The sequence below is a fragment of the Pseudochaenichthys georgianus genome, chromosome 18 (assembly GCF_902827115.2).
Source record: "Pseudochaenichthys georgianus chromosome 18, fPseGeo1.2, whole genome shotgun sequence".
In the NCBI taxonomy this organism is placed as follows: Eukaryota; Metazoa; Chordata; class Actinopteri; order Perciformes; family Channichthyidae; genus Pseudochaenichthys; species Pseudochaenichthys georgianus.
The window spans coordinates 16996257-17021466 of NC_047520.1; the positions used below are offsets into that span (position 1 = coordinate 16996257).

The window sequence follows — 25210 nt, forward strand, 5'->3', positions numbered from 1 at the left end:
TAATTGAACAAGTAAAGGAATTTGGAAAATGCACCTAGTAACTTCCCACCATTACTTTTTCTCATTACTCATGTATAATGTTTGCAGTGATCCTGTTGCAGTAAGCCTGCTGCAGTGATGCTTCGGGCTGGGGGTGTGTGTGTGTGTGTGTGGGTGTGTGTGTGTGTGTGTGTGTGTGTGTGTGTGTGTGTGTGTGTGTGTGTGTGTGTGTGTGTGTGTGTGTGTGTGTGTGTGTGTGTGTGCGTGTGCGTGCGTGTGTGTGTAAATGTGTAAGTGTGTGTTTTTCGGCGGGCTCAGCATCATCACACCGATATCAGCATCTCCTAAATGCTGCATCAGATCTACAGGACTGCAATAGTTCCTGGACATAATGTGCATGTCTCAGTAAAGCCTGGACCTTTATCAGTTAAAAGTACTGAGTTCTACCAATTTTGCACAAGGACAATAAAAAATGAGGTAAGAGTTTCCGGTCGCCATTTTGCAGGGTGTTTAACGGGTTTGGGGTAAAAGTCTGCAGGAGGATACATAAGCTGAGAGGGAACCCGGTGGAAGGATGTCCAGACGACAGCGTGTAGATTTGGGTGATGATTATTCTCCGGGTAAAAAGAGACCCTCGGATAGGTACGTGTAGTTGGAATGTTCGCTGTTGTTGTCGTGTTGCAAACGTTTACTCTGCGCAAGTTTAGCTAGCAAGTTAGCTTAGGCAGGGGTTGAACTGCATGGCTATTCGGATACGGACTGAAAAGCTAGCTGTGAACGGTTGCTACTGTTATGTAGCTTGCCGAGTGGCTAATAATTAGCTATGTTAGCAAACAGACTGCACGTGGTTACCAGCTACCGTAAAGCCCCGTGTCTTTAATAGAAGTGAGCAGACAACGCTACGTTTCATGAGACAAAGTTGACATGTCATGAGGAATTCCTGGTTGTTGTGGCATGTTTAGGGGACAGAATGACGAAGTAAAGCTGCACACAGGACAGTTAGCCAGGGTAATGCTACCCTGTTAGCTGTCAGGTGTAACTGCCACTAGTGTCAGCTCTCTGTGAAGATGTTAAATGACATTAAAATGCGTTAAAAATAACGTAAACGAGACCGGATAGGGCTTTATTATTTAGAGGACCACGGTTGAGGCGAATAAACTTGTCGACTTCACGGAGAGTGCGCTCGGAGTCATTGCCTCAGATTTTTGAACCGATTTGACCTTTTAGAAACTATTAGAACATCGGTAATTGAACCATGATATCCATTAAGTGAATACATCGATTATTTAATACTCAACGAAGAAGTGCGTAATGTTTATGCAACAGAGCTTCGCATCATCCAATGTACATAATGCCGCTCTCACATGAGAAGAAATGCGCACATCCAAAGAACATGATGCTCATCTCTCTACTACTTATGTCTGGCTTCACTATACTCATCTATCTAATAGTCTTGCCTTGCGTCACTTTTGTTGATTCATTTCTGTCCCTCTGTAGATATATCATACATTTAGTCAAAACTGAGTAGTAAATAAAAGTTAAAACATTCAATAGACATTGAGTTTTATTGTGGACACAAAAGTAACAACAGCTGTAACTCATTAAAGTAATTTCTCCCAATTTGCCTCTCAAATATGGATATTTACTTAATATTTCAGTTTTATGTTGTATTAAAGTCAATTGTTGTGATTTAGACTGACAGAACAAGCAGGTTAAAGTTAACCTGCACTTCCATGTTCAAACCCTCATTTATCATTAAATGCCATTCACACATAAGCGTTGCAACAGAGCTCCACACATCATCGTTATATAAATTGTTCTCATTCTGCTCTGAAGCTGTAAAATACATCTTATTGCAATAGGAGAACACACTTGGGAATTGTGGCAGTTAACTCATGACCTTTGCATGTTACACTTGATTAGGCAGTGGTTTTTGTAGAAGTGAATACAAATGCGCAGTAACCTTTTCATTCAATTTGAAGAAATGAACTTGACATGGGCTAACATTCGTCTGTGTGCTTAGTCAAATCTTTTCCATTTCTCAGGCAGAATGTTAAATCTGTGAGTTTTTTGGAGTGTACAGGCATTTTGGGGTTTTATTGTTTAGAGCTGAGCAGTATAACCAAAACCTTCCATCATGATATTGGTCATTTTTCAGGATAAACCATGTTTTTTTTCCTATGGCGGTAAAACTGAAAGTGGACAACACAAGTCATTTGAAGAAGTCTTCTTGTTCTCTGAGAAAGTCAGATCTCTTTCAGGCATTTTATAGACCAAATAGTTAATTGTTATTAGTGCAATATCCAAATCGACTTGCGTGCAATATCTCTTAATTGTAAAATATGTGAAAATATAATCATTGATTAAGACTTGTGTTGCTGCAGACATGTCGTGGCTTACAAATCATATTTCACAGATTTAAGAAATATCTGATTGTTACAGATCATCCTTAAAAAAAATCACAACATGATGATTTTAAATATATCTGTGAATAATATTGAAAAACACAATTCCTCCATTATCGTGAATCATATTGCAATATCAGCAAAAGTCGTGCCCTAATATGTTTGCTCAACAAATCTTGACTTCCTGCATCCCTTCTCCCCCAGGCGTGACCGCGACAGAGAGCGCGATGACCGGCCCAGGGATCGGGACAGAGACGTGAAGCCCTCCAGCGTGCCCCGCAGCGTGGCTTCGTCTGGCAGTGGGGGTTTCCTCAAACAGCCCTCCCTCCAGCAGCAGACCAACCCCTACACCAACCTGCCCCACACGCCTCGCTACTACGACATCCTGAAGAAGCGCCTGCAGCTGCCTGTGTGGGAGTACAGAGAGCGCTTCACCGACATCCTCATGCAGAACCAGTGCTTTGTGCTGGTCGGGGAGACGGGATCTGGGAAAACCACACAGGTACCAGCACTTAAACGGTTTCAGTAGTGAATACACTCACATGTGCCACGGACAGCTGATGGATTTCAAACACTTTCGTTGTTAAGTGTATTTAAAGATCTTAGCAGAGTGGGGTTGTCTGTTTTTTTTTTTAATCTGACACTAAAAGAGAAGATTAGAGTAAATCAGTGGTTGAGCCTCAGTCCTCTCCTGAGGGGAAATCAAGCCACTCTTCCACCACTTGTTAAATATAGTGGTGTAATGCACTCTGCCTTAATGATGCGAGAAACCATTTGTATTCCACTCATTCATCGTGGATTTTCAAACAGACTTTCAAGGAATGTTACGTTTTTGTTCACCTCTGCAAATACAAACGGAATAAAGAAAGGTTTGTTTGTTTTTAAATCAGCTGTTTATTTAAATTAGATATTTATTTGTATTTCTTACAATTTAAGCGAGAATATTAGGTATTGTATTGAGGCAAAACATCTCTTTCACAATTGTTCTTTTTTTTTTTTATGCGAATGCAGCTTACATTATTGTCAAATGCTGAAAAGATACAGACATTCCTCCAAACATCAGTGAAAAGGTTGTCCGGTATGAATTGTATCTGGCCATCGGGTATATGCTTTGCAGGATATAGCAAGCTGTTGTAATGCCTTTTTAAAGTAGTACTTAGAAATCCTTTTTGTTTTCATAACAAAATTGTCACTACACCCGCTGACTCACTTCATCTTCATTCATTTCATTTAAAGTGGACACATACAGTTTACTCCCCCCTAGCATTTACATATGGTATTATTGGTGGTGCTTCTTGAGCAAAGTTTCTAAGCAAACTGAAACTGAGTTAACATATTTTGTTTGTTGATTTTAATTTGTAGAAGAGGATCGATCTACTTGTTAAAGTATTGTTGGCAAAGTGTCTTCCACTAGCGGCCGGTCTTTCCAAAGCAAGAAGTAGAAACCCCTCTTTCTTTCCTCCTCCGTGAAGTTGGCTCTCTGCAAGCTATTTCCTTTGAGGTGCCTCTCCTGCCTGCTAAATGCTCTCTGGTTTGCATGGATCCAGAGTATATGCCATAGGCTTTTATAAGTGTAGCCGTAATGTGCTGCTCTTGACAACGTGGGCTGCACGATTATGTCCACGATGATGTGCAATCAGCATTTACTACATGATTATAACTTGTAGCAAAGAAGTTTCCACCTGAAAGATGCCATTTATACTCGATCACAACCGGACTTGTCTTGCTGCCTGCAGATCCCTCAGTGGTGTGGGGACATGGTGCTGGCAGTGGACGGTCCGAAGAGAGCGGTGGCCTGCACCCAGCCTCGCAGGGTCGCCGCCATGAGCGTCGCCCAGAGAGTCGCCGATGAGATGGATGTGATGCTGGGCCAAGAGGTGGGCTACGCCATCCGGTTTGAGGACTGCAGCTCTGCCAAGACAGTGCTCAAGTAAGACACATGGTTACAGTGATTCCTCTTGGCTCTCTTTTATTTAAACAAACAAAAACAATCATAAAGCTACAGCTGATATCTGGAGGGGGATTAGAGTAGGAGCTTATAATCCTAACAGGAGCCTCAAAAGATATCCTAAATTTGCACAAACATTTTGGCAACTTCAGCATTATACAGTTGATTAAATCACATGTTGCTATTCTGTCCCATTTTCCGCATTGTAGAAATCCTAGAACGATATGAATGCCGTGCTCATTACAGGGGGGTGGGGCTATTTATATCCTTTTTGACAGTATGTGCTGATGGAGCCTGCATGTCTTGTGTTCAGGTACATGACAGATGGAAGGCTGCTGCGGGAGGCCATGAACGATCCCCTGCTCGAGCGCTACGGTGTCATCATCCTGGATGAGGCTCACGAGCGCACGTTAGCCACAGATATCCTCATGGGGGTCCTCAAGGAGGTCGTCCGCCAGAGGGCTGACCTCAAGGTAAGAATAACAAGCTACGTTCATTTGGTATATTTATATAAAAACAAATCCTTTCCTTTGTGGCCTCAGGATTTACAGATTGCAACCCTTTGATAGTCATTTCAAAGGTAGTGAGTTCCTTAACCTTTAAAAGATACTTCACCCACAACATGAACAAAGATGCACAAACTGAGAACATTCCTGATGATTTAAAACAAATGGAAGCCACATTTAACAAAAGCAAAGCGATGCAACACTACTTGCAAACAGAAATTCATAAGTATTTGTGATTTAGTGAGTATATAATTGGCTAGATCAGACTTGGATTATACTGCAAATGTTCTGAGAGAAATGGTGAACGGTATATCGTTTTGCCGCCCTTTGTTGTTAAGCTCAGCCCGCAATTACTTAAATTCTTCAAGGATGTAGCTTTGAAGAGTTACAGGGGTAGTACATGATATAAGAAATGATCATTTTGTGGTTAAAGTATTTCTTTATGCACCCTGTTTATTCTGGAAAAGCAGGTCTAGCATTTATTTGGTGTTATCTCTAGACTCGGTGTCGACAGTACTATCGACAGTAGTCTGATTTGTTTCCACTTAACGCCTTCAAAATGCTGTTAAAGCCTCAAACTGTGGGATAAATTCAGTGACAGTCAGAGTTTATATCCCTCCTCTGTCATTCCTCCCGACAGTGTCCGCGTGTCTGACAGCTGTGTACATGTTGAGGGAGAAATGCAGTAGTAGTGGAGTCAGTCCCATTTTAGGCCAATCAACCCGGGGGGGGGGGGAAATGGTGATGTGTCTGCACAGGCAGCCAGAAGTGTTATGGGCAGACTGCGCCTCACATCATTCTCATAAAGCAGATGGATAATGACTGGTTGTTTGTCAGCGAGGAATCAAAGGCTAGATTGTTGTTCGCCGACTGTTAAATGAGGTCTAGGTTATTGGGAATGATCATCCACCCACACCCCTCCATCTCCCCCATCCCTATCCCCTACCAAATTTGAAAGTTTAATTTGCCTTGATTAAGAGCAATTATGATGCCTCGCAGAGCGTAAAGCGAAATGCCGAGACACTGGCCCCTGAAAATGTTTGGGATTGAAAATAGGAGACGAGTTTCCCATCAGAATCCTAATGCGCCACAGCTAATGGCTCCAGAGGGAACATTGTGTACCCAACATCAGGAACAAGGACTGTCGTCGCTCTGTGTAGGTCAGACACTTGGAGGGTGGTGCCAAGTTGTTCACGCGGACACCGACTTGGGTTCGTGCCGAGGCCCTCATCCTAAATTGCGATTCAAAGCATTATCCATGCATTCTTCATCTACTCTGGATTCTGTTGCAGCACTTGGCATGTGTCCTTATCCTCAATTATCATCAAGCCATATAAATAACATACTCATTGTACACTTGAGTGCTCATAATCACCACAGTCTTTTCCACTCCCTGCTTTTAGCCTTCCTTTCTCCTCTCTCGTGAATACATTGTCCCGTTCTCTTCCGCAGGTCATCGTCATGAGTGCCACGCTCGACGCCGGAAAGTTCCAGGTGTACTTTGACAACTGTCCACTGCTGACCATCCCCGGACGCACCCACCCCGTGGAGATCTTCTACACCCCCGAACCGGAGCGGGACTACCTGGAGGCGGCCATCCGAACCGTGGTCCAGATCCACATGTGCGAGGTGGACGAAGGCGACCTGCTGCTCTTCCTCACCGGACAAGAGGTACCACTCCAAAGCTTTTCACTACATCTACTTTTTTGTTTGTGAGGCTTGTAAACACGCTTATAGCGTATATCTAGTGTATTGCAATTGCGATTTGATTCCCAATTTGAAAGAGATTGATAATTTTTGATAATACATGAAATGATAATGGGTTTTTTTTTAAGAAGGATCGGTACCAAGCAATCATCTTCATTTAAGTCTGTAGAATACTGTTTCATTTCAAATTATGTGTTAACAAACTCTTTTAGCAAATATTGTGCTTCCTGCGATTTCAATATTGCGCAGTCCATATTGCGATTTTTATTTTATTTGTATTTATTGTGCAGCCTTAGTATATTAGGCGAGTGAAAGATTGGAGCTAATAATATTTTATCATCAACTAATCACTTCAACTATAAATTGAGCTGCAACTAAATAATCAGCTTGTTATCAACTCTTAAGTAATATTAAACTAATGCATCGCTTTATTTGCTTTTTTAAGTACATATTCTACATCTCTATATAATGCCATCTTCTTAAATTTGGATATTTTCAGTTTTTTCTTTTTCATCACAAACACTTTAAACAACAAATAAATAATGATAAGACTTTAGACTACCAAGTATGCTAACCAAAATGATATATGTTAAGGGTCGACCGATATTCCGCATTTGACCGATTATCGGTATCGGCCTTTTTTTTATCAAATTGCCGATAAAACTTTGGCTCTGATGCGGCAGAGAGGCGGGACCTTCTCAGATTACAGGCAGGTGCGAAAGAACGCAAACACAGACTGAAGCAAGCAGCAGCGCTGAGCGGCAGAGCCATACATGTGTTAAACCGAAGTTCAATAAACATCCCCTCAGCTGAAGTTGCAAAAACACCACGATCTTATGATCCAATTCTATCAGTTTCCCAGTTACACAGGGAAGTCAGTCAGAGTTGGAGGTGCGTGCAGCGTCTCGCAGCGGAGTAACTGTGGTGGGGAGGCGCTGGCTACTCCGGAGACGGACCGCTATGCTACCCACAATTCAGTTCAGTTAAAAGTTAATTAAACCCAATATATGCTTAAATGCATTTCAAAGAAGTTGTGTTGAGTTGTGTTGGACTTTGTGTTATTCTACATTTTGACACCAAGATTTTCTGATTTTACTGCAAATGTATATCTGTTCAAAATATCGGTTACCGGTCTCCTTGATTACTAATAATCGGTATCGGCCTTGAAAAAGCCATATCGGTCGATCCCTAATATATGTACCACATGTATATGCTGTCAGAGCAACACCACAGATAGTCAACCCATTGATCGATACGTCGACTTGGTATAGAATGACATGCATTTATTATAGTGTTACGTTTGTGCAATTGAACAAGGTTATAAACTTGTGCTGAGATTGAATTCATCTCCAAAGTTAAGAGTGTGCACATTAATCTAATTACATAGATGAGTTACTCACACACACGGTGTCATGAGCACACACTCGTGCCCCCTCTGCACAGGAAATGATTAATCCTCAGCTTGATGGATGTTAATGCACGTGAGTTTAGCTGTTTGGGAACCACCGCGGTTTGCACTGAGAACGGGAAGAAGAAAAAAAAACACGAGTGACCCAGATTCTGCCCTTCCCACAAATCTCTGAAATTAAGTCATTTATTATTTTTTCCCTCCCTGCAAATGTTATCCACTGATGTGTAATGGGGGGCAGGGTTCATGCCCAAAGTGATGAATTTGGTCACAGCAGGGTGCACACACACACACACACACACACACACACACACACACACACACACACACACACACACACACACACACACACACACACACACACACACACACACACACACACACACACACACACACACACACACACACGTTTCAATGTTCTGATCATTGGACGGGAGAAGCCTGAGCTGCGACGATTATTCTCTGACAAAATGTTGTTGGAGACCACGTGATAACCTCCTGTGGCTGTACGACTGGACAATATTATCACCACATTTTCTTTTAAATTGATCAATAATCATCAAGTTTTATATTTGAATGGTCATAAACAATTCTAATGCTGCTATTGGTTTACCCTTTTTGACTTTTGCATTCATTATAGTCCCTGACACACCATAGTGTGTATTCGTCATTCCAAAGAGGCAACCGGAAGACGGACTGCGTGATATATACAAACCATTTTCACTCTCGTCCATCACAGACTGTTTCACATAGCGACTTATAATCAAAAACATGTTTGAAGATGAACAATAATAGCCATCTGTGTGTGCCTTCTTAATCGTTTGTTTGCGTACCTCACTTCCGTTTCGCTTCTCATGCACTGATTCGCTAAGCTGAACAGCCAATCGGAGTGATTTCTTTTATGGCCGATAGCCATGTTGAATCGAGAGCGGGAGGCGTCGGCACGGCCGAAAAAGACACGACGGTGCAGGACACACCAATCTGAGTAGGGCGACAGGACGCTCATCGACGGCTGAAATCGGCTTGGTGTGTCAGGGCCTTGACATGTGAAAATAACTAAATATGGCATAACATAGCAACACACTACTTGGATTGGAGTGAAGTACAACATTAAATGGTGTGGTATTTAGTTTTAGGATTATTCTCTTTATGACAACTCTAAAGAAACATGAAGGGTAATTATGGTAAAAACTGACTTATCAAAAGTTTTGGGACACAATAGATCAAAAGTGCATCTCATAAATGTATCATTATAATTCTGCAAGAGAAGACAAGAGTGTGTGGGTGAGAAACTCCCTCTGGAGGGAACTTTGAGCCTCTGCAGACTATTTACATGCACAAAAACCTAATATAACAGGAAAGTGAAAACCCCAAAAAGCATAATAGGGGCTCTTTGATGACTATGAGACTTGCATGTGTCTTTCTTTTCACTAGGGATGCACGATAATTATCGGCCCGATAATAGGAATTATGACGTCATCCCGATAAACCCGATACCAGTATTAATAGCCCCGGTAATATAAAATATATGTTTTGGGTAGAAAAAAATACTGCGGTGTGGGTGGATTGGGATGAGGGGCGCTTGTTTTTCACTCTGCTCCTCCCGTTTTGCCAGTACTGTGGTATTAGTGGTTTAGGAAGAGGGGAGTTCTTCACAAATCCAGCGCTCCCTAATACTTCGAACCTGATCAGTCATCTGAAACATCGCCATCGCTACGATGGTGTGTTAAAAGTGTACGAAGACAATAATACAATACAAAGTGTGTGCGTGCGCGCGTTGGAGCTATGTGCAACTCAAGGCATATGCTCGAACCGGAGCTGCCTGGACGCTGCAATCATGTTGTGCACTATCCGTGCTGAGTGTGCTGACTTCTCCGACAATGTCCCGCTGTCTGCTTCCTGCATAAAGTCAAGTGCTCGGCGCAGTTGTGGCGAAATGTCGCTCCTCTGTTTTCATTTAAACAGCTCCTTATATCCGTTAGCGCAGCTAGCTAGTAGGGCTGTACCCGAATATTCGTTCGTTGGCCAACTATTCGGGTTTCAATTTCATTATTCAGATATTCGTTTTTTTTTTTTTTCCCAAACAAAAAAATATTTTTAAAAATAAAATATTTTTTCAAACAAATTAATATATTTTTCTAAATGTATGCTATTAATAAAGGCGAATTGCCATATTCTTATACTATATTTATACTTTTGAATTGCACTGTTAAAATGCGGAAATATATACAATCTCAGCCTGGGCTCCTGACACTGTTGCGTTCACTGTTCACAGTCACGAACGCAAACGGCACGCTTCACCTCGCTTCACCTCGTTTCACCCATAAAATGCCGAAGACTTCAGCTGTGTGGGACCATTTTAAATTGGACGACGGTAAAAAGAAGGCAGTGTGCCAAATATGTGATAAGAAACTGGCCTACCACGGTGGCACAACAACTCTGAAAAGTCACCTGGATGCTGTAAGTAGTAGGGATGCCAGCGATTATTCGAATATTCGAATATTCGCTACAGTCTCCATAATCGAATATTATTTTTAAAAATCGATTTTATTTATTATTATTTATGTTTTTTTTTTTTCTGGCTTAGGTTCAACCAAAATATAGACTAATGCTAATAATAGTAATAGTATTAATAATTGTCATTGGTCACACCACCAGTTTGTTTTACTGTAAACTTGGAGGAAGCCTGCGTGCAGAGCAGACTGCTGCTGCAGCACGCTACACACCGACCCCGCCCCCACCCCCCCTCTCCTTCACACTGCCCCCCCCCCCCCTCTCCCTCACACTGCCCCCTCTCCCTCACACCGACCCCGCCCCCGCCCCCCCTCTCCCTCACACGTGCGACTAAAGATGAACAAAGCGGCAGGTAAAAAGAGTTCCTCCTCGTGGAACTACTTCGAACTTACAAGTCCAAAGGAAGTTAAATGCCAGCTCTGCGAAAAGACGTTGGTCTATCACAGCTCAACCTCAACAATGCGTTCGCATTTGAGTGCGAAGCCAAAGAGGTTACAGAGAAAGACGCAGCACAGCCGGCCATTACCAACTTCACTTCAAGGCCACGTCGTTGTGATGACATGCTTGTTTGTTGTTTGTACTGTTAAACATGTTCCAGTAAAGAAAACATTATTATTCGCCAGGGCTGCCGAATAATCGATTTTGATCATGGTCAGTTTCTGGCAATCCTAGTAAGTAGTAGCCTAGCTTAGTTTAGCTGTTGTGAAGTTGCCATGACGAAGCTGCTTTATCCGCCGTTTAAACAGTAACGTTAAACATGATAAAAACGTGCACTTACTTTGCTTGGAAAATAGTTGCAAGCAAGCAACCGAATAGTTTTTTTATATTAGTTTTTTAATTTTATCAGCATAGTGAAAATAATAGGAGTAATGTGGGAACATCTGGGGCTAAGGCAATTATTGGCATAAAGTTGAGTAGCTCAGCCTAATAATACATTGTGTCCATAGGTGCATCCCAGCCATCAACATCCTCAACAATACAGCAGACCCTACAGTTAAAAAAAACGATAACGGAGAAAAGAAAGATAGAGATAACAGATGCCATAGTACATTTCATCGCTATGGATATGAGACCCATTTACATAGTCGAAGGCTTCAGAAAATGAATGAAGAAGATGGAGCCCGGCTACACTGTCCCCAAACGCTCCAGTATTTTAGATGCCATGTCTCTGAAGTACAGCGATCACCGAGACCAAATTGTAACTCGGATTGAAAACTCAACTGCCGTAAGTTTTACAACGGACATTTGGACCACCTCGGTGCGTATGGAGGCGTATATGGCTGTCACCTGTCATTTCATAACTCGCGAGTGGAAACTCTGTAACTTTGTTTTGGAAACCAAAGTAATGGAAGTAAACCATACGGGAGTAAATATTGCAGAACAGCTTGGAGAAGTGGCAGACGCCTTTGCCATTCCGAATTATAAGCGAGTAGCCGTTGTCCACGACAATGCCAGCAACATGAAGCTGGCAGCTGAAATATGTGTTTTGTATCTTTGTTTGACTGTTCAGGTTGTAAAATGTTATAGACGGAATGTGGAACCAGATTTGGTCCCCGGGTGCTGCGCTGGGTTAAATGCAGAGGACACATTTAGTTTTAATGTTTGCGAGTACTGAGACAATAAATACATATAAATCGTAATAGTATGCTCTTTCTGCGCTTCTGCTTAACAGCGTGTTGTCAGGTGTCTCGGATTCGGAGCGTGTTATGAAACCTTTTGGGAAAAAAAAAAAAAATGTGAAAAAAAATTTATTAAAAAAAAATACAAATCTCTCCGCACCGAATATTCGAATATTCGCTGCTGATTACTACCGAATATTCGGAGCCCGAAAAATGGTATTCGGGACAGCCCTACTAGCTAGCACCAGATGCTAACAACAACAATGTACGTAAGGTCTCTCTCTCGCTCGCTCGGGCCACACAAACACACACCCTCCCGGTCCTCCCGATGGCCTGCCGGTCAGCGTGGAAGTGTGGTCTGCCACAAGCGGGCGACAGGAGCGGGGCTGTCAGCATCAGCTTGTAGATGGTATTTTAAACTCGATGCACTCTGAAACTACGGGGCAGCCAAGGAAACAAAATACACATGCGTTAATCGCGTTAAAATAATTAGTGGCGTAAATCTTTTTTTATTATCGGTATCGGTCTTGAGAAGCAGGAAGTTATCGGTATCGGAAAACCCAATATCGTGCATCCCTACTTTTCACCCAATCGGATCTCGCGATGGGTTGTTCATTAGCAGGAAATGTTTGTCACTCAGAAGCAGCTTGACTATGGCAGCACACCTATGGCAGTTGTCATTTGGCGAAACAGGATCGATGTGCAGCGCGTTACGAAGTCATCGGAGGGCGTGGTGTTTGAAGTGGTCTCCTTGGGGGCCTGCTAATTGATTTTAGATGTACTGGTGTTTCCCAGCGAGAAACTCTGAAGCCCTCGTGAATGTGTAGAAAAGTCTGGGATTTTTGCAGCCAATATGTTGAACATTTCTCATGCAGTTAAATGTAATTTGTTGATTTATATTCCACCCCCCCTGCACTGTGTCAAGCTGAAGCATTACTGAGAGCACTCCCACGGTGAGTTCATTATCACCCCCTCCTAATTGGGTTAAAGAAGTTAATGTGTGGTAGGTCTGGCAGAGATGGGTGTTCAAAGGGCGCTGCAGCACGCCCTCCAAGCACTTCTCCACTCTCAACAAAACTTTGATGTAGACTAATGATCAGGAGGCAGATCCATGGCATGGATTATTTATTTTCGGACTGATTTACAACACACAGAAGCTAAATGCACAGGACTCCCTTCCTCTCCTCCACAGGTTTTCTGAGAGATATATTTTGCTTCCACAAACAAATAAAAGTGAAGCAACAACTCAAAAAAAGGAAAAAAAACTTATCACAGCTGTTGAGCAAAGATAAGTCCTAATATTTAAGCTTCCCCCTCAGCAGCTAACATCTAAACATGGGGATTGGCGAGGGGGGGGGGGGTTGTTTACTAGTCAAGAGGAGTGCCTAAATGTGTCGGTTATTAGCTTGGCTGTAGATGGTTGCTTCTGGGGTTGCAGGGAGAGCTGGTGGACAGGCCCCCAACACTGTCCAACTGCCCCCATACACACGCGCACACACACACACACACACACACACACACACATGCACACACACAGTCTTGGTGTCCCTAAGGGACAGACTGCCAGCTTGCTTCCAGCACTTTGGCAAAGGGGTCCATTTTTTTCTTCTCCATGGCAGCTGCTGCATCCAGAGGCTTGATAGGCTATTAATACCCGGGCTAATTTTACCAATCCATTCACATTTACCGATTTCCACTTGTCAGCGTGTTGATTAAGAGGCACATGGCCATCAGCAGGGTTTGACTTAATACGAGGAACACGGGGACAACTGGGCTAATGACACACTTGCAGTCCGGAAAGAAAACGGGACATATTTTGCTTCACACAGTCAACACATTTTGTCCGCTACAGTCATGCTTTGACTGATTTCGCCATTATTTCATATGCTTTTAGAAAATAAAAATGTGTACGAGAAATGATGTTGTATGGTGCACGAAAGAAAATCCTTTACTTCACTTTTTCATTGAAATGTTGTTTTTTTAACAAAGTTTAGCCTTTTGATGACCTGACATTGACTTGCTTTATATATTAAATATATATCAACTGAGTGCACTGCAGACACAGTGCACGTTTACCTCCAACGTAGACCATCAAGGCACTCATTGTTAAATAAATATTCCTTTTCGAGTCTAATTTGTTCTTAATTAATTGTTGCAACAAAGCAAAAATATAGGCCGACAGTTCTGACGTAGCTTATTATGTGTCGATAAGCATCAGGACAATGATTCTGGCTCCGGTTCTTCACTGCCTCATGACTCCTCTTTGAAACGTGGCTGCGCAGCTCCCCTGGGCCTGCAGGTGGTGCAACAGTACAGGCTGTAACTGCTACTTCATGACGATTAAATGACTGTTAGCAAAACACAGAAAATGGTTCTTAACAGCTGGAGTTGCTGGGGAAAATTAAAATCTGTTGTAGGACACTACTTCAAAGCAGGATAATGGGTAGGTAACAGACCTATATAGCTGCGTCCTAAGCAAAGGGTGCCTGTGGACTATTCAGGGATATTTAATAATGGTGCATCTCAATATGCTTTTAGAGAAGGGGCCCTCTCTCTGCTCTCATGCTCCCTTTTCCTGCTCAGGTCGTCTGTCTGTCTGCAGCCCACCTCTCCTCCACGTTCAGCCTCACTAAACTGATCTACCGTGATTTGCCGCTGGTTATGCATCAGTGCTGCAGTCTCATCTCCCATTTCCCCCCCCCCTACAATACTGCACGGTGGAATAATGAACCCCGCTTGAGTCTGTCTGTCTCTGTGTGTGTGCGCGCGCGCCCGTCCATGTTTCCATGATTGCTGCATTTGACAACAGAGCCACAGGGAGCTCTGTACTGCGGACCAGGTTTAATTTCCTCCGTCAGATGGAGCGATAGTTAGAACAAATGTACTGTAGCAGGGAACCCCCCCACCATCCACTTTCAGCGCCGGTGTTGTGCTGAACCTGTTGTATATTCTGCTGTTTGCCCACGCAGGTGGCACCCCGGAGTAATTGTTGCCCCTTGCAATCTTTCAGGAAATTGACGAAGCCTGCAAGCGGATCAAGAGGGAGGTGGACGACCTGGGGCCTGAAGTCGGGGACATCAAGATCATCCCGCTGTACTCCACCCTGCCCCCAGCGCAGCAGCAGAGGATCTTTGAGCCACCCCCACCCACCAAACCAAGCGGTGCCATCGGAAGGAAGGTATGGCTGCCTTGTTGCTATTAAAAACAGGGGGAGGCTGAGTGAAAGAGCAAATGAGTGGCGTTGATGTAGAAAGGCCAGATGGGAAATAAGGTGGGAGAGAGCTGGAAGGGAGGGACTGAAACTTTTTTCCCCCCTTCCTCAGCTTTAGCGCAGAACTGACTCACACAACATATGCTGCTTTTGCAGCATACGATTCTCGGCTCTAAATTATAGCCGGGGTATTACTCACGCCCTCTGAGCCTGAGCGAAGCACTGCATCCTCAGTCTATCTTCTCACTGCATTTGCACAGACGGCGAAAGAGAGAGGGAGGCCTCTGCCATACGAAGCCGCGTGAAAGCTGACAAAAACAAGACGGCTCCTGCTGTGCCTAGTCTTCTTCGTCAATCACTTAAGTGGATGATCTTGTTATTGATACAGACGCCAGACAATTCCTCTCTTTTCGCGCGACAGTTTGTATTTAGATGGGCTCATCACTGGAGGAGCGGCACCACCTGCGCTGCCAGTGTTGGCCCAGCATCTGACGGAATATCCGAATATCATCGCTGCCAGTGAATGAGCAAACCAGCATCTGATGGGGGGACGCCGCTGATGAATGACTCGTTGCTACAGCCCCTCTAATTGAGGCAGATCAGGCTGACATATGAGCCGCCACACTGTTTATGTGCTGTCAAAGATAAACACAAAACGTTCAAATGAACCTAGGTTTTGGGAACATAGGATTCCCTGCAATGTGTGTGAACAGAGGATTAAGCGCAAATAAAAAGCCATGCCATGAAATAAGAAGCGAGTGATGGGTTTTTAACAAACGCTTGTCAAATTGAGACTCTTATCAACGTTTACACAAGTTTGGGTATTGGAAAAGGTATCCGTTTTAGATAGGGGTCTAACAATTCAATCATTTGGATCCATTTATCTATTCAATGATCCAATATCATCAACGTATTGGATACTTTTCATCTTTATTTGCCTTTTTATTTAGAAATTCCCTTGGCTTTGTCTCATCTCCGAAAGAGCCCAGTAATAAGATTGTAATGTTATTTTAAAAATATATAAAATTGATGTGAAATGGGTATATGACATTTTCTGTTTCGATGGCAGGCCCCTGAAATGAATGGAGCTGTCGTGGCAGATTTTATGACATCAGAAAATATTGTCTTGGTTTCCAAAGATTTGATGGAAGAGGAGATGAAAGTAGTGATATACACTCCAAGTAATGAGACATCTTCATACATCGGTCTGACGTGATGAACGAAGAAGAAAATTATTTTGAGTTTGTCTTTGCTCCCGCTGGTGAACATGTTGCTGCAACTTCTCCTGGTTCCCTTTAGTGAAGTGAATTCAGGAAGTAAAGTGACAGTGTGACCTCTGACCTGTCGAAGTAGCGGCCGGTCAGTTTGTCAGGTGCTTGTTGAATCGGTGGTATCTGAAGTGAATGTGCTTCTCCTCCAACACTGACTGAGCAGCTCATCAGTCGATACATGCAGAGATGTCATCCAAGCCAGCCCACAAGGAAGTAGTGAAAAAGAATGAAGGTTTGCTACGTCTGCTGCTACGCATGCTAACGACTGCATTAGACTCCCCTCAATTAACATAAAGCACCAGCTCGTCACCGCTCTATTTCGCCAGGAAAGCCACTGATCTTCTATTTTTGAACAGTTTAATCATTAAGAGCCAAGGCGGCAATTGACTAATTACAAACAAAGACTTTAATCTCACGTTGCTCTCCAGCCTCTCCAAGATCGTCTCTAACAAACATGCTGTGATGGGTTTGTTTTTAGCATCGTCACGTTTGGAACATTCCCTCAAATGTCACTCGTGATTCTGCCACATACGCGTTTCGATGAGCTTTGAATAGGATGCCGCTCGGGGCACGTTCTCCTTTCCCCCTGTCGGAGGGAGGCTTTATTTGTCAACACGGCTGTGTTTCCCAGCAGGGAACGAGAAAGATGGCCCGCGTTAGCCATAGTACTTGCTCTCCTGCAGGTAATAACCCAGAAATAACATGCAGAGACGACGCCCTAATGATATTACTGATGAAGAAGCCAGGATTATCCAGTGCAGCAACAGACTGGAAGGAGCCGGCCTGCGTTCAGTGTAATGGCCCCAGCCCGGATAATCCTTCAGAATCAATGCAGTCAATGAGGCCACCCATATGATCATGAAATGTGTCATGTGTGGCATCTGCTGGAGCACCGTGGGGTCCCAACACGCAGGACAACCTTAGCGAGTCCATTATTAACCGGACTTTGAAGAATTCCAAGTCCTTCAAGGCTTGCTGGGACGTTCGGTCGCTGGCATATAGTTTCTGTCATGAGACACTGCTCTCTCTTTTAATTTCAGACAGTGTGGCTAATAGGTTTCATAAAGATTTAACTCCTCTGTATCCGGAGGCCACAGATGGCCCTATTCCACTGCGGAAACTTGCATTTCCACTTTGCCTTGCATTCAACTCAATATTTAGGATTATGGGAGTGTTTTCAAAGTCAATGAATAATCATTTTTAATAATCGTGACATCAATATTGACCAGAAATAATCGTGATTATGATTTTTTTCCATAATCGCACAGCCCTGCTTTGGGACTAGAATTCTCACTGTCTTACCAATATATCACCCCTTTTCTCTCTCTCTCAAACTCCGATGTTTTCATTGTTAACTTGAACTCCATTAAGCAGGTTACTCACGTCTAAATTTGAGTAGGTTGGAAAAACAATAGCTGCTGTTGAGTGTAGTCCTGATTAGGGATGCCAGAAGCTGACCATGATCAAAATCGGACAGCCCTGGCGAATATTAATCGATTATTCGCCGCCAAACTGGTGGTGTGACCAATGGCCATTTACAATTATTAATACGATCACTATTATTAGCATTAGTCTATATTTTGGTTGAAACTAAGCCAGGGAAAAAAAGAAAAACATAAATAATAATAATAAAAACATATATAAATAAAATCGAATTTTAAAAAATAATTTTCGATTATGGAGGCTGTAATGAAAAATCGAATAATCGCTGCCATCCCTAGTCCTGATACGCTGCCCAACATATTCTTTTGTCATCACAACACATTTTGACGTATTATTTATATACATAAGTGTTTTTGAATGTCGTAGGTGCCTTCTTGTCATTGTCTTAGTCATTGAGAAAAAGTTAATTGAAGAAAGTGTTTATTAACAAAACAACTAATGACAACCCTTCACGAGTAAAAGTACTGAAAGTAGTAAAGTGCAGTGTAATGAAAAGGTATATAAATATGATGGATATAAACAAGCTATATGCAGTGTGAACTGAACATATAGCTATGAACATTAGTAAAACACTACTGCTGGTAGAAATAAAGACACTATATTTGCAGACACTATAGACAGAATACATATGAATTCACTTTAGACCGTTAACCAACCCACATTTATCATGGTGTGCTCGTGTCAATCAGACCTAGACGGCCATTCATCCAAGAACAACAGCCAACCATCATCCAGATACTGCTGTCTTGATGAGCTTCATGCAGCGTTTATTGCCATCCCTTTATTCCTCTGCTTGAATACTAAGGGGAGTGAATTGAGGTGAATTACCCGAGGTCAATGGCTGGATGGGGGGTGAAATGCCCTCACTGGCATTAATAACTAAACAGTCAGGCATTCTCAGGCACGAGAGAATCCTCGCTTAAAAGGTGGGATTTAAAAAAAGTCTGTATGGCTCACAGCTAGAAGACAGCTGAGGAGGCACAGCTACAAAGGAAGTGTGTCAAGTGTGCAAAATTGGTTCTGTGGACCTGTATCAGCAACGACTACAGAGAACCGCTTGGTTTTGTGAATTTCATCGTGAGGACTACCATGAACGGCTTCCACCAAACGACTGCTCGGGTCAGCCTGCTGCTCGTTCCTGCCTGGGTGGATGTTGAGCAAAAGGAAATATATCAAAGTGCGGGAAGGCATTTTTCCAAACACCCACTCGCATATTAAGCTCTGACAGAGGAGTGGCAGTTGCCAGTCGAGTGGGCTATGATCAGGTCACCACAGCCTGTGATATTACGATGAGTGTAAAGGGCTCCTCTGTCCACTCTGTGTCAGCTGTTATGTAAGGGGAGGGGGGCCCTAGCGGCGGCGGCCATAGTTTGCGTGAGAGCAGCTGCAGATCTGTCTCCCTCTCCTCCTCTCGCTGTTTGTGTATAAGCTGACAGCTAGAGACCCACAGGGTGATTTGAGTCATTTGATTTTCTTTGCTAAGATTCAGCTGTCAGGCAGCCCTGCTCTGGGGATAATTGTTAAAGAAAATGATCCGGAGATGGTGCAGGTTCACAGTTTACCCACTATTCTTAGAAATTTAGCATCTTTCTACGTCCAAGATCAATTTGACTTTTCCTCAAATAGTTTCTGCTCTACTACAGAACTACTATTTCAAAAATAATTTAAACGTTTCAAGCTAAAAGCAATAATCACTAAAGCCCTCTCTCCATGAATACTTTGATAGCACATTGGACTTGATAGCAGGAACTGTTGCAGTACCCCACTGTTGGGTTGCATTAGCGTTAGCATTAGCGTGTGCAGTGCGCTGTAGTGGCATCTCTACAAGCTTCTTTAGTCAACTGGATCACATCAGGGAATATTGTTCAAGTTAAAGCAAAGCTGATGTGTGAACTTTCTTTCGTTTCTCTCTCCTCTTACTCATGCTTAATAAGGGCTGTCAATTACGAACTGCTCCAATTTGTGATTCTACAAAGTACTTTTTAACTAAATGTAGTTTCTTTCTAATATTTCAACAGTAAATCTAAGTTGTTGCGTTCTCTGCGTTTTCTCTTCACGTTGGAATGGATTTTCTAAACACAAAAGATGTCAGTAAATGTGTTTTTTAAAACGAGGTCTGGTGCTAGAATTTGAGGTCTTTCAGTCCCTCCACAGAGCGTGCAGATCATTTCCTAATCCATCTGTTCTCCTTTCCACAGGTCGTGGTGTCCACAAACATCGCTGAGACGTCCCTGACCATCGACGGCGTGGTGTTTGTAATTGATCCTGGATTTGCCAAGCAAAAGGTTAGCCCCCCCCCCCCCCCCCCCCCCCCCCAACCTTCTCCCACCACTCTCTATCTGCCGCGATCATCTGCGTCTGTTGCCTGAGAATCCCCAGATAAACACCGCCGTGCACACCTGACAGCGGCAGAGATGGAAAAGCTGGTTATTTATTCCTCTGACATTTCCCCAGCCTGGAGCCAAGTCATACACATGGCTCAGAAACAGATTATATATGCATTGCGGTGGCTTTTGTGTATGCTTTTATATACAGTAGGTGTGAGTGTATGCTTGACCACTTTTTTTCACCACCCACAAAATCAATGTGGTTTGAACGTTCTTTTTAAAAAATGTGGCTGAAGTTAATTTCCCTCTTCCCCCTCAGGTGTATAACCCCCGTATCAGAGTGGAGTCCCTTTTGGTGACAGCCATCAGTAAGGCGTCGGCCCAGCAGAGGGCGGGCCGTGCCGGACGTACATGCCCAGGAAAGTGTTTCCGCCTTTACACAGAGAAAGCTTACAAGACAGAAATGCAGGTAAGAAACGAAGCAGTCTGGAAATGGTTATCAATTCTATGAGGTGTTTGATTTTCACAAGCACTTTGTATTCCCTCAAAGCAGCCCCGGAGCTGGAGAAGCTCCCTATTATGCAATATTTGCTCTTGGAATCCATGAATTTAAACTCAAACTCCAAGAGCTTGCTGCTAAACCACACTACCCTCCACCCTTCTACATAACATGTGCTAACCAAACCACCTCGTGACAAATGGACCCAGGGAGGCCCGGTTCTCCACTTTAACAGGCTCATCCTTTCACGTCACGCCAAGCGACAAAGGGGATTTTTTAAGCGAGTTAAATAGCCCTTCAAATGCCCTCAACTCCCGGTCCCTGTTCAAGTTGACACATGAGCGACGCATGAGGAGATAATTCGCAGCCTGACTAATTAATTCTGAATTGTTCGCTGGGTTTGTCTCGTTCCTCTCCACTGCTGCAGGACAACACGTATCCAGAGATCCTGAGGTCTAACCTGGGCTCTGTGGTGCTGCAGCTGAAGAAACTGGGGATCGACGACCTGGTGCACTTTGACTTCATGGACCCTCCAGGTTAGTGTCAATAAAATACTCAATACACATTTGTTTTGCCTTATAAAGATGTATTTGTGTGGCTTTGCATTCAGTCCCAAACTGACCCATTGCGTTATATATAGTTATAATATTTTTAAATACTTTTAAAGTTATAATTCTTTACAATTTATACATGTTTTTGTGAGAATAACTACAACGGTAATGCTAAATAACTACTATCGTACCCCTCTCTAGCGTTGCACTGAATATATCTTCATGTTGCCCAACATTCATTGCAGAGAAAACACCATCCCATGCAATATAGGCCTATTATTTATTCATACTATTTATACATCGCTATATATTTACAAGAATGTAAAGGCGTGGGTGTTATATTAACTGCCTAGGCGACACCTCCTGATGGAGGAGCGAGACAGACGCTTACTGCAGGAACTCAGAGCAGCTCTTTGAGTAAATTACAATCCAACACGTTTGCATTCATTTTTTGCGTTTTCTCTGATGGCCTGAATATCTTTGTCGCAAGCTGCTTTTTAGAAATGAAGTTACTGCGAGGTTCTGAAAGAGATTAAATCTACCTGTTGCTCCTCTCTTGTATTTCCGAGCATGTAATACCTAGTATATTCTGTAGTTTCAAATGGCTCCTGCTGCTCTTACCGGTAACCAAATCCAACCATGAGTTTAACATCAAATAATATTTAGATCTTGATTTTCATCAGTCCTTTATGAAGTGCAGTTAAGTCGACTTTAAGCTGAGCTGTGGATGCTTCATGTACAATATCAGATCTGAGTTTGCTGTGTCACTTAGGGAACCTTGGAATGCTTGGAGTGCTCTGACAGACACAGATTTGACAGTTTTTACGAGCTTAAAATTCATAGTATTGCTGTTTTTTAAATTGATAATATTCTGGATTAGCGCTTTTTTCGTGTTTCTTGCACATCTTCATCACGCTGCATCCAGGCCAAACACACACCTCGTCTCATTGAGCCAAGTTATGGCATCCTCCAGGAGAGTGTGTTCCCGCGGAGACCACCCCTCCTTTCCCTATCCTTAACCTCCCCCTCCCTCCCCCCTTTTCTCACCATAATATAGTTTTCATCTCACCTCTGAGATTAAACCCATCTCTCCCCGTCCACCGTGGCAAACGCCATTTTGAGAATGAAATTGGTTACATCAATAGCAGCGCTATCACCTTGGCTATTGCCTTCCCTTTATATTCCTCCAGTGAAACGTGACTGACCTCCACCACCACCCCCACATTTCTCACAAAACACAAGGGTAAGCGTCAACATACGGGATTGGCCTTGTGTGCTGCGTCTAACTGGGAACGCTGGGGTGAAGGGAAAGGGGAGGATTACCTTTTTATTTATTTGATCCACTCATGGCAGAAGATTTCTCTTAACTAGCTGTGGAGCACGCTGGAAGCTGCAGCGATTACCTGGACAGGAGATTTGTAACATCTTGGGAACAGCGGGTGAATTATAATGCACATTTCAGAGAATATAGACAGGTCAGCGCAGGGTGTCTGGAGACATACAGGGTGCAAAAACAGCATGACACCACTTTGTTTTGATGGTTGAACTGCTTCGTTAATCCGTTTTTGGCATCCTTAACCAGGGTGTCCGCGGGGGTCTTAAAAAGTATTAAAAGTTGATAAATCAATTTAGCGAATATTAAGGCTATTAAAAAGTATTAAACAGCATTTTCCAAGTTATTAAGAAGGTCCACAGCAACGACAACATGAAACACCCTTTAATTTACTGCAACGACATGTCGGGAAACCCCCTCATCATATACTGTTTAGTTGTGCTATCTTACAATCAATACTGTATATAGTAAATGTAAGGTAAAGTGTTGCCAATGTAACCGGTTAGAATTCGAAATGGCGATGAGGTCTTAAAATGTATGGAAAGGGTCTTGAAAAAGGTCGTAAAAGGTATTAAATGAGACTTCAGGGTTCCTGCATATACCCTGTTAAAGTGTGGATAAGTGGACATTTTTGTAATCGTCCCAGTCACAAATACCCAAAACCCGCCTTCAGATGATGTTGATGTCTCCTTGATGATCATCCACAAACCGTTTTCCACTTCAGTTGTCCGTGAGCTAAACAGTAACATTCAATTTGACCCTGTTTGGAAAGCTCGAACACATGGGTCACTTCTCTCTTTGCCCACCCCGCTCCTCGCTTACTAACCTCAGGAGCCAGCCAACCAAATGGAAATCCAAAATAAATCAGTAGTGATTTACACAAGGACTTGGGCTGGGTGGGATTCATTTGCCTCGTGACATTTCCAAAGAAGTACCCCCTCGCAGCCGCTGTGGTTTAATGTACCTTTAGCCTTCCGTCTCATTGATTTAGCCCTTGGTTAATATATCGGATTCTCGTGTGTCCAGGCAGTCGATACTTACTTTCTGATGAGCCGCTTTGTGTATATTGAATTTCCACACCGGTTCATCATGCTAGCAGTACTTGGAAATCAGATTTTCACCTTTTGCACTGCCCCACACAAGCGCTTGGTGTGGTAAGTAAATTGGCCGGCACTCAATTGTGTAAAAAAAGTAGCTTTGATGCCCCGAATCAATATTTATTAATCAAAAAAAAAATGCCTCCCGACTGTTTGAAATTGAATTTATTTATTTTGTTGGGGTGCACTTGAGAGGAATGAAAGTGAACGAGCAGCGCAGCCGCAGCTTGAAGCTAATTTTCAGTTAACATGCAACTGGTCATTAGGCTCCAGCTCTCGGGAGCCAAAGGTCAATAATTGCATCTGGAGGAAAAATCTTTTAACCAAACGGTGGAAGCCTTTTGTGTTGAAGCATTAAGTAGAAAGTTGACCTGTAATTGCATTAGTTGTTTAGGATTGCCTGAGCGGAGGATGAAAAATGAGCTCTGCCATGATTACTTCTGCGCTAAGTTGCTGTCTAGCGTAACAGTGGTCACACACGGGGAGCTTCTCATGTTGATTAGCGTTACGCTCCTTTTGTTTGAAGGTCTGTCTTTCTTAACACACATCGGTCTTCTGTTAAAGGTGCGAGGGGAGCCAAAGTGTATATACAGTGTCCTATCTTAATCCTAAACAACTATAGGCAAGGCAACTATAGTCAATAAATATGAAACTCTATAAATCAGTATCGACACTTTTCTTAATAATGTGAACAAGTGGGACTACGCAATAGAAGACATAACTAGTGTTCTTAAATCAATGTTTTTGGTTACAGTTCTTCTCATTAAATAAGTTGATATCATACCAGCTGATCAGAAATGTCCCTGTATATTCCTTGGCTGAAATGTAATAAATGGCAATTATTACATTTTTTGTTTTTGCCCTGAATTTGGTCCCACCATTTGGAAAATTACGTTGCAACACTTAGTCGCTTGAATGTGAAAATGTTCACATCTCAAACGCTCTTTTCCATAGAGTACTCATGTCACTGTTAAAAAAGAAAAAGTAGTTTCTTCAGACTCTTTATTATTTATAAAAGCTTCTATCAGCCACGTTTGAACATAAATGCTTAACTAAGTGCTGCAGACTTGTTTTGGTTTAACGTTTAATGCCAGTACACAAGTGTTGTATTAAGTTAGACTAATGAGATGCAAACACTTAAATAGTGCTTCAACTTCTATTAACACTTTCTAATTGTCTATTATAATAAACCCAAGGTGACTTCTTGAGACGTCTCATTTTATCTAACTCAAAGACATTCAGTGAATCATGAGCATTAATCACTCCTGACATCCTTGTTTGCTCCAAATTGTTCTTCTCGACTTCTGCTGTGATGAAGACATTTTGGAAATCGCTCTGCGGCTGTCGCCTGTGTGTGTTTTGCCTCGGAGCATTATTTACTGGCCCATCTCC

At 42.8% G+C, this 25210-nt stretch overlaps 1 protein-coding gene across 2 annotated transcripts in view; it reads left to right on the plus strand.

Moving 5' to 3' along the window:
- Nucleotides 1-258: 258 nt before the first annotated feature.
- dhx15 (DEAH (Asp-Glu-Ala-His) box helicase 15) overlaps nt 259-25210 on the plus strand; it is a 30732-nt gene continuing 5780 nt past the window's right edge. Inside the window, exons 1-9 of one of the 2 annotated variants that reach the window (XM_034105870.2) lie at nt 259-456; nt 2589-2886; nt 4121-4314; nt 4646-4805; nt 6291-6509; nt 15097-15264; nt 20210-20296; nt 20658-20807; nt 21265-21373. In XM_034105870.2, the coding sequence (XP_033961761.1) occupies nt 452-456; nt 2589-2886; nt 4121-4314; nt 4646-4805; nt 6291-6509; nt 15097-15264; nt 20210-20296; nt 20658-20807; nt 21265-21373 (1390 nt within the window). In that variant the 5' untranslated portion in view covers nt 259-451. Of the gene's footprint in view, nt 457-478; nt 622-2588; nt 2887-4120; nt 4315-4645; nt 4806-6290; nt 6510-15096; nt 15265-20209; nt 20297-20657; nt 20808-21264; nt 21374-25210 lie in introns of those variants that run through there. The other variant, XM_034105869.2, reaches the window with a different exon arrangement.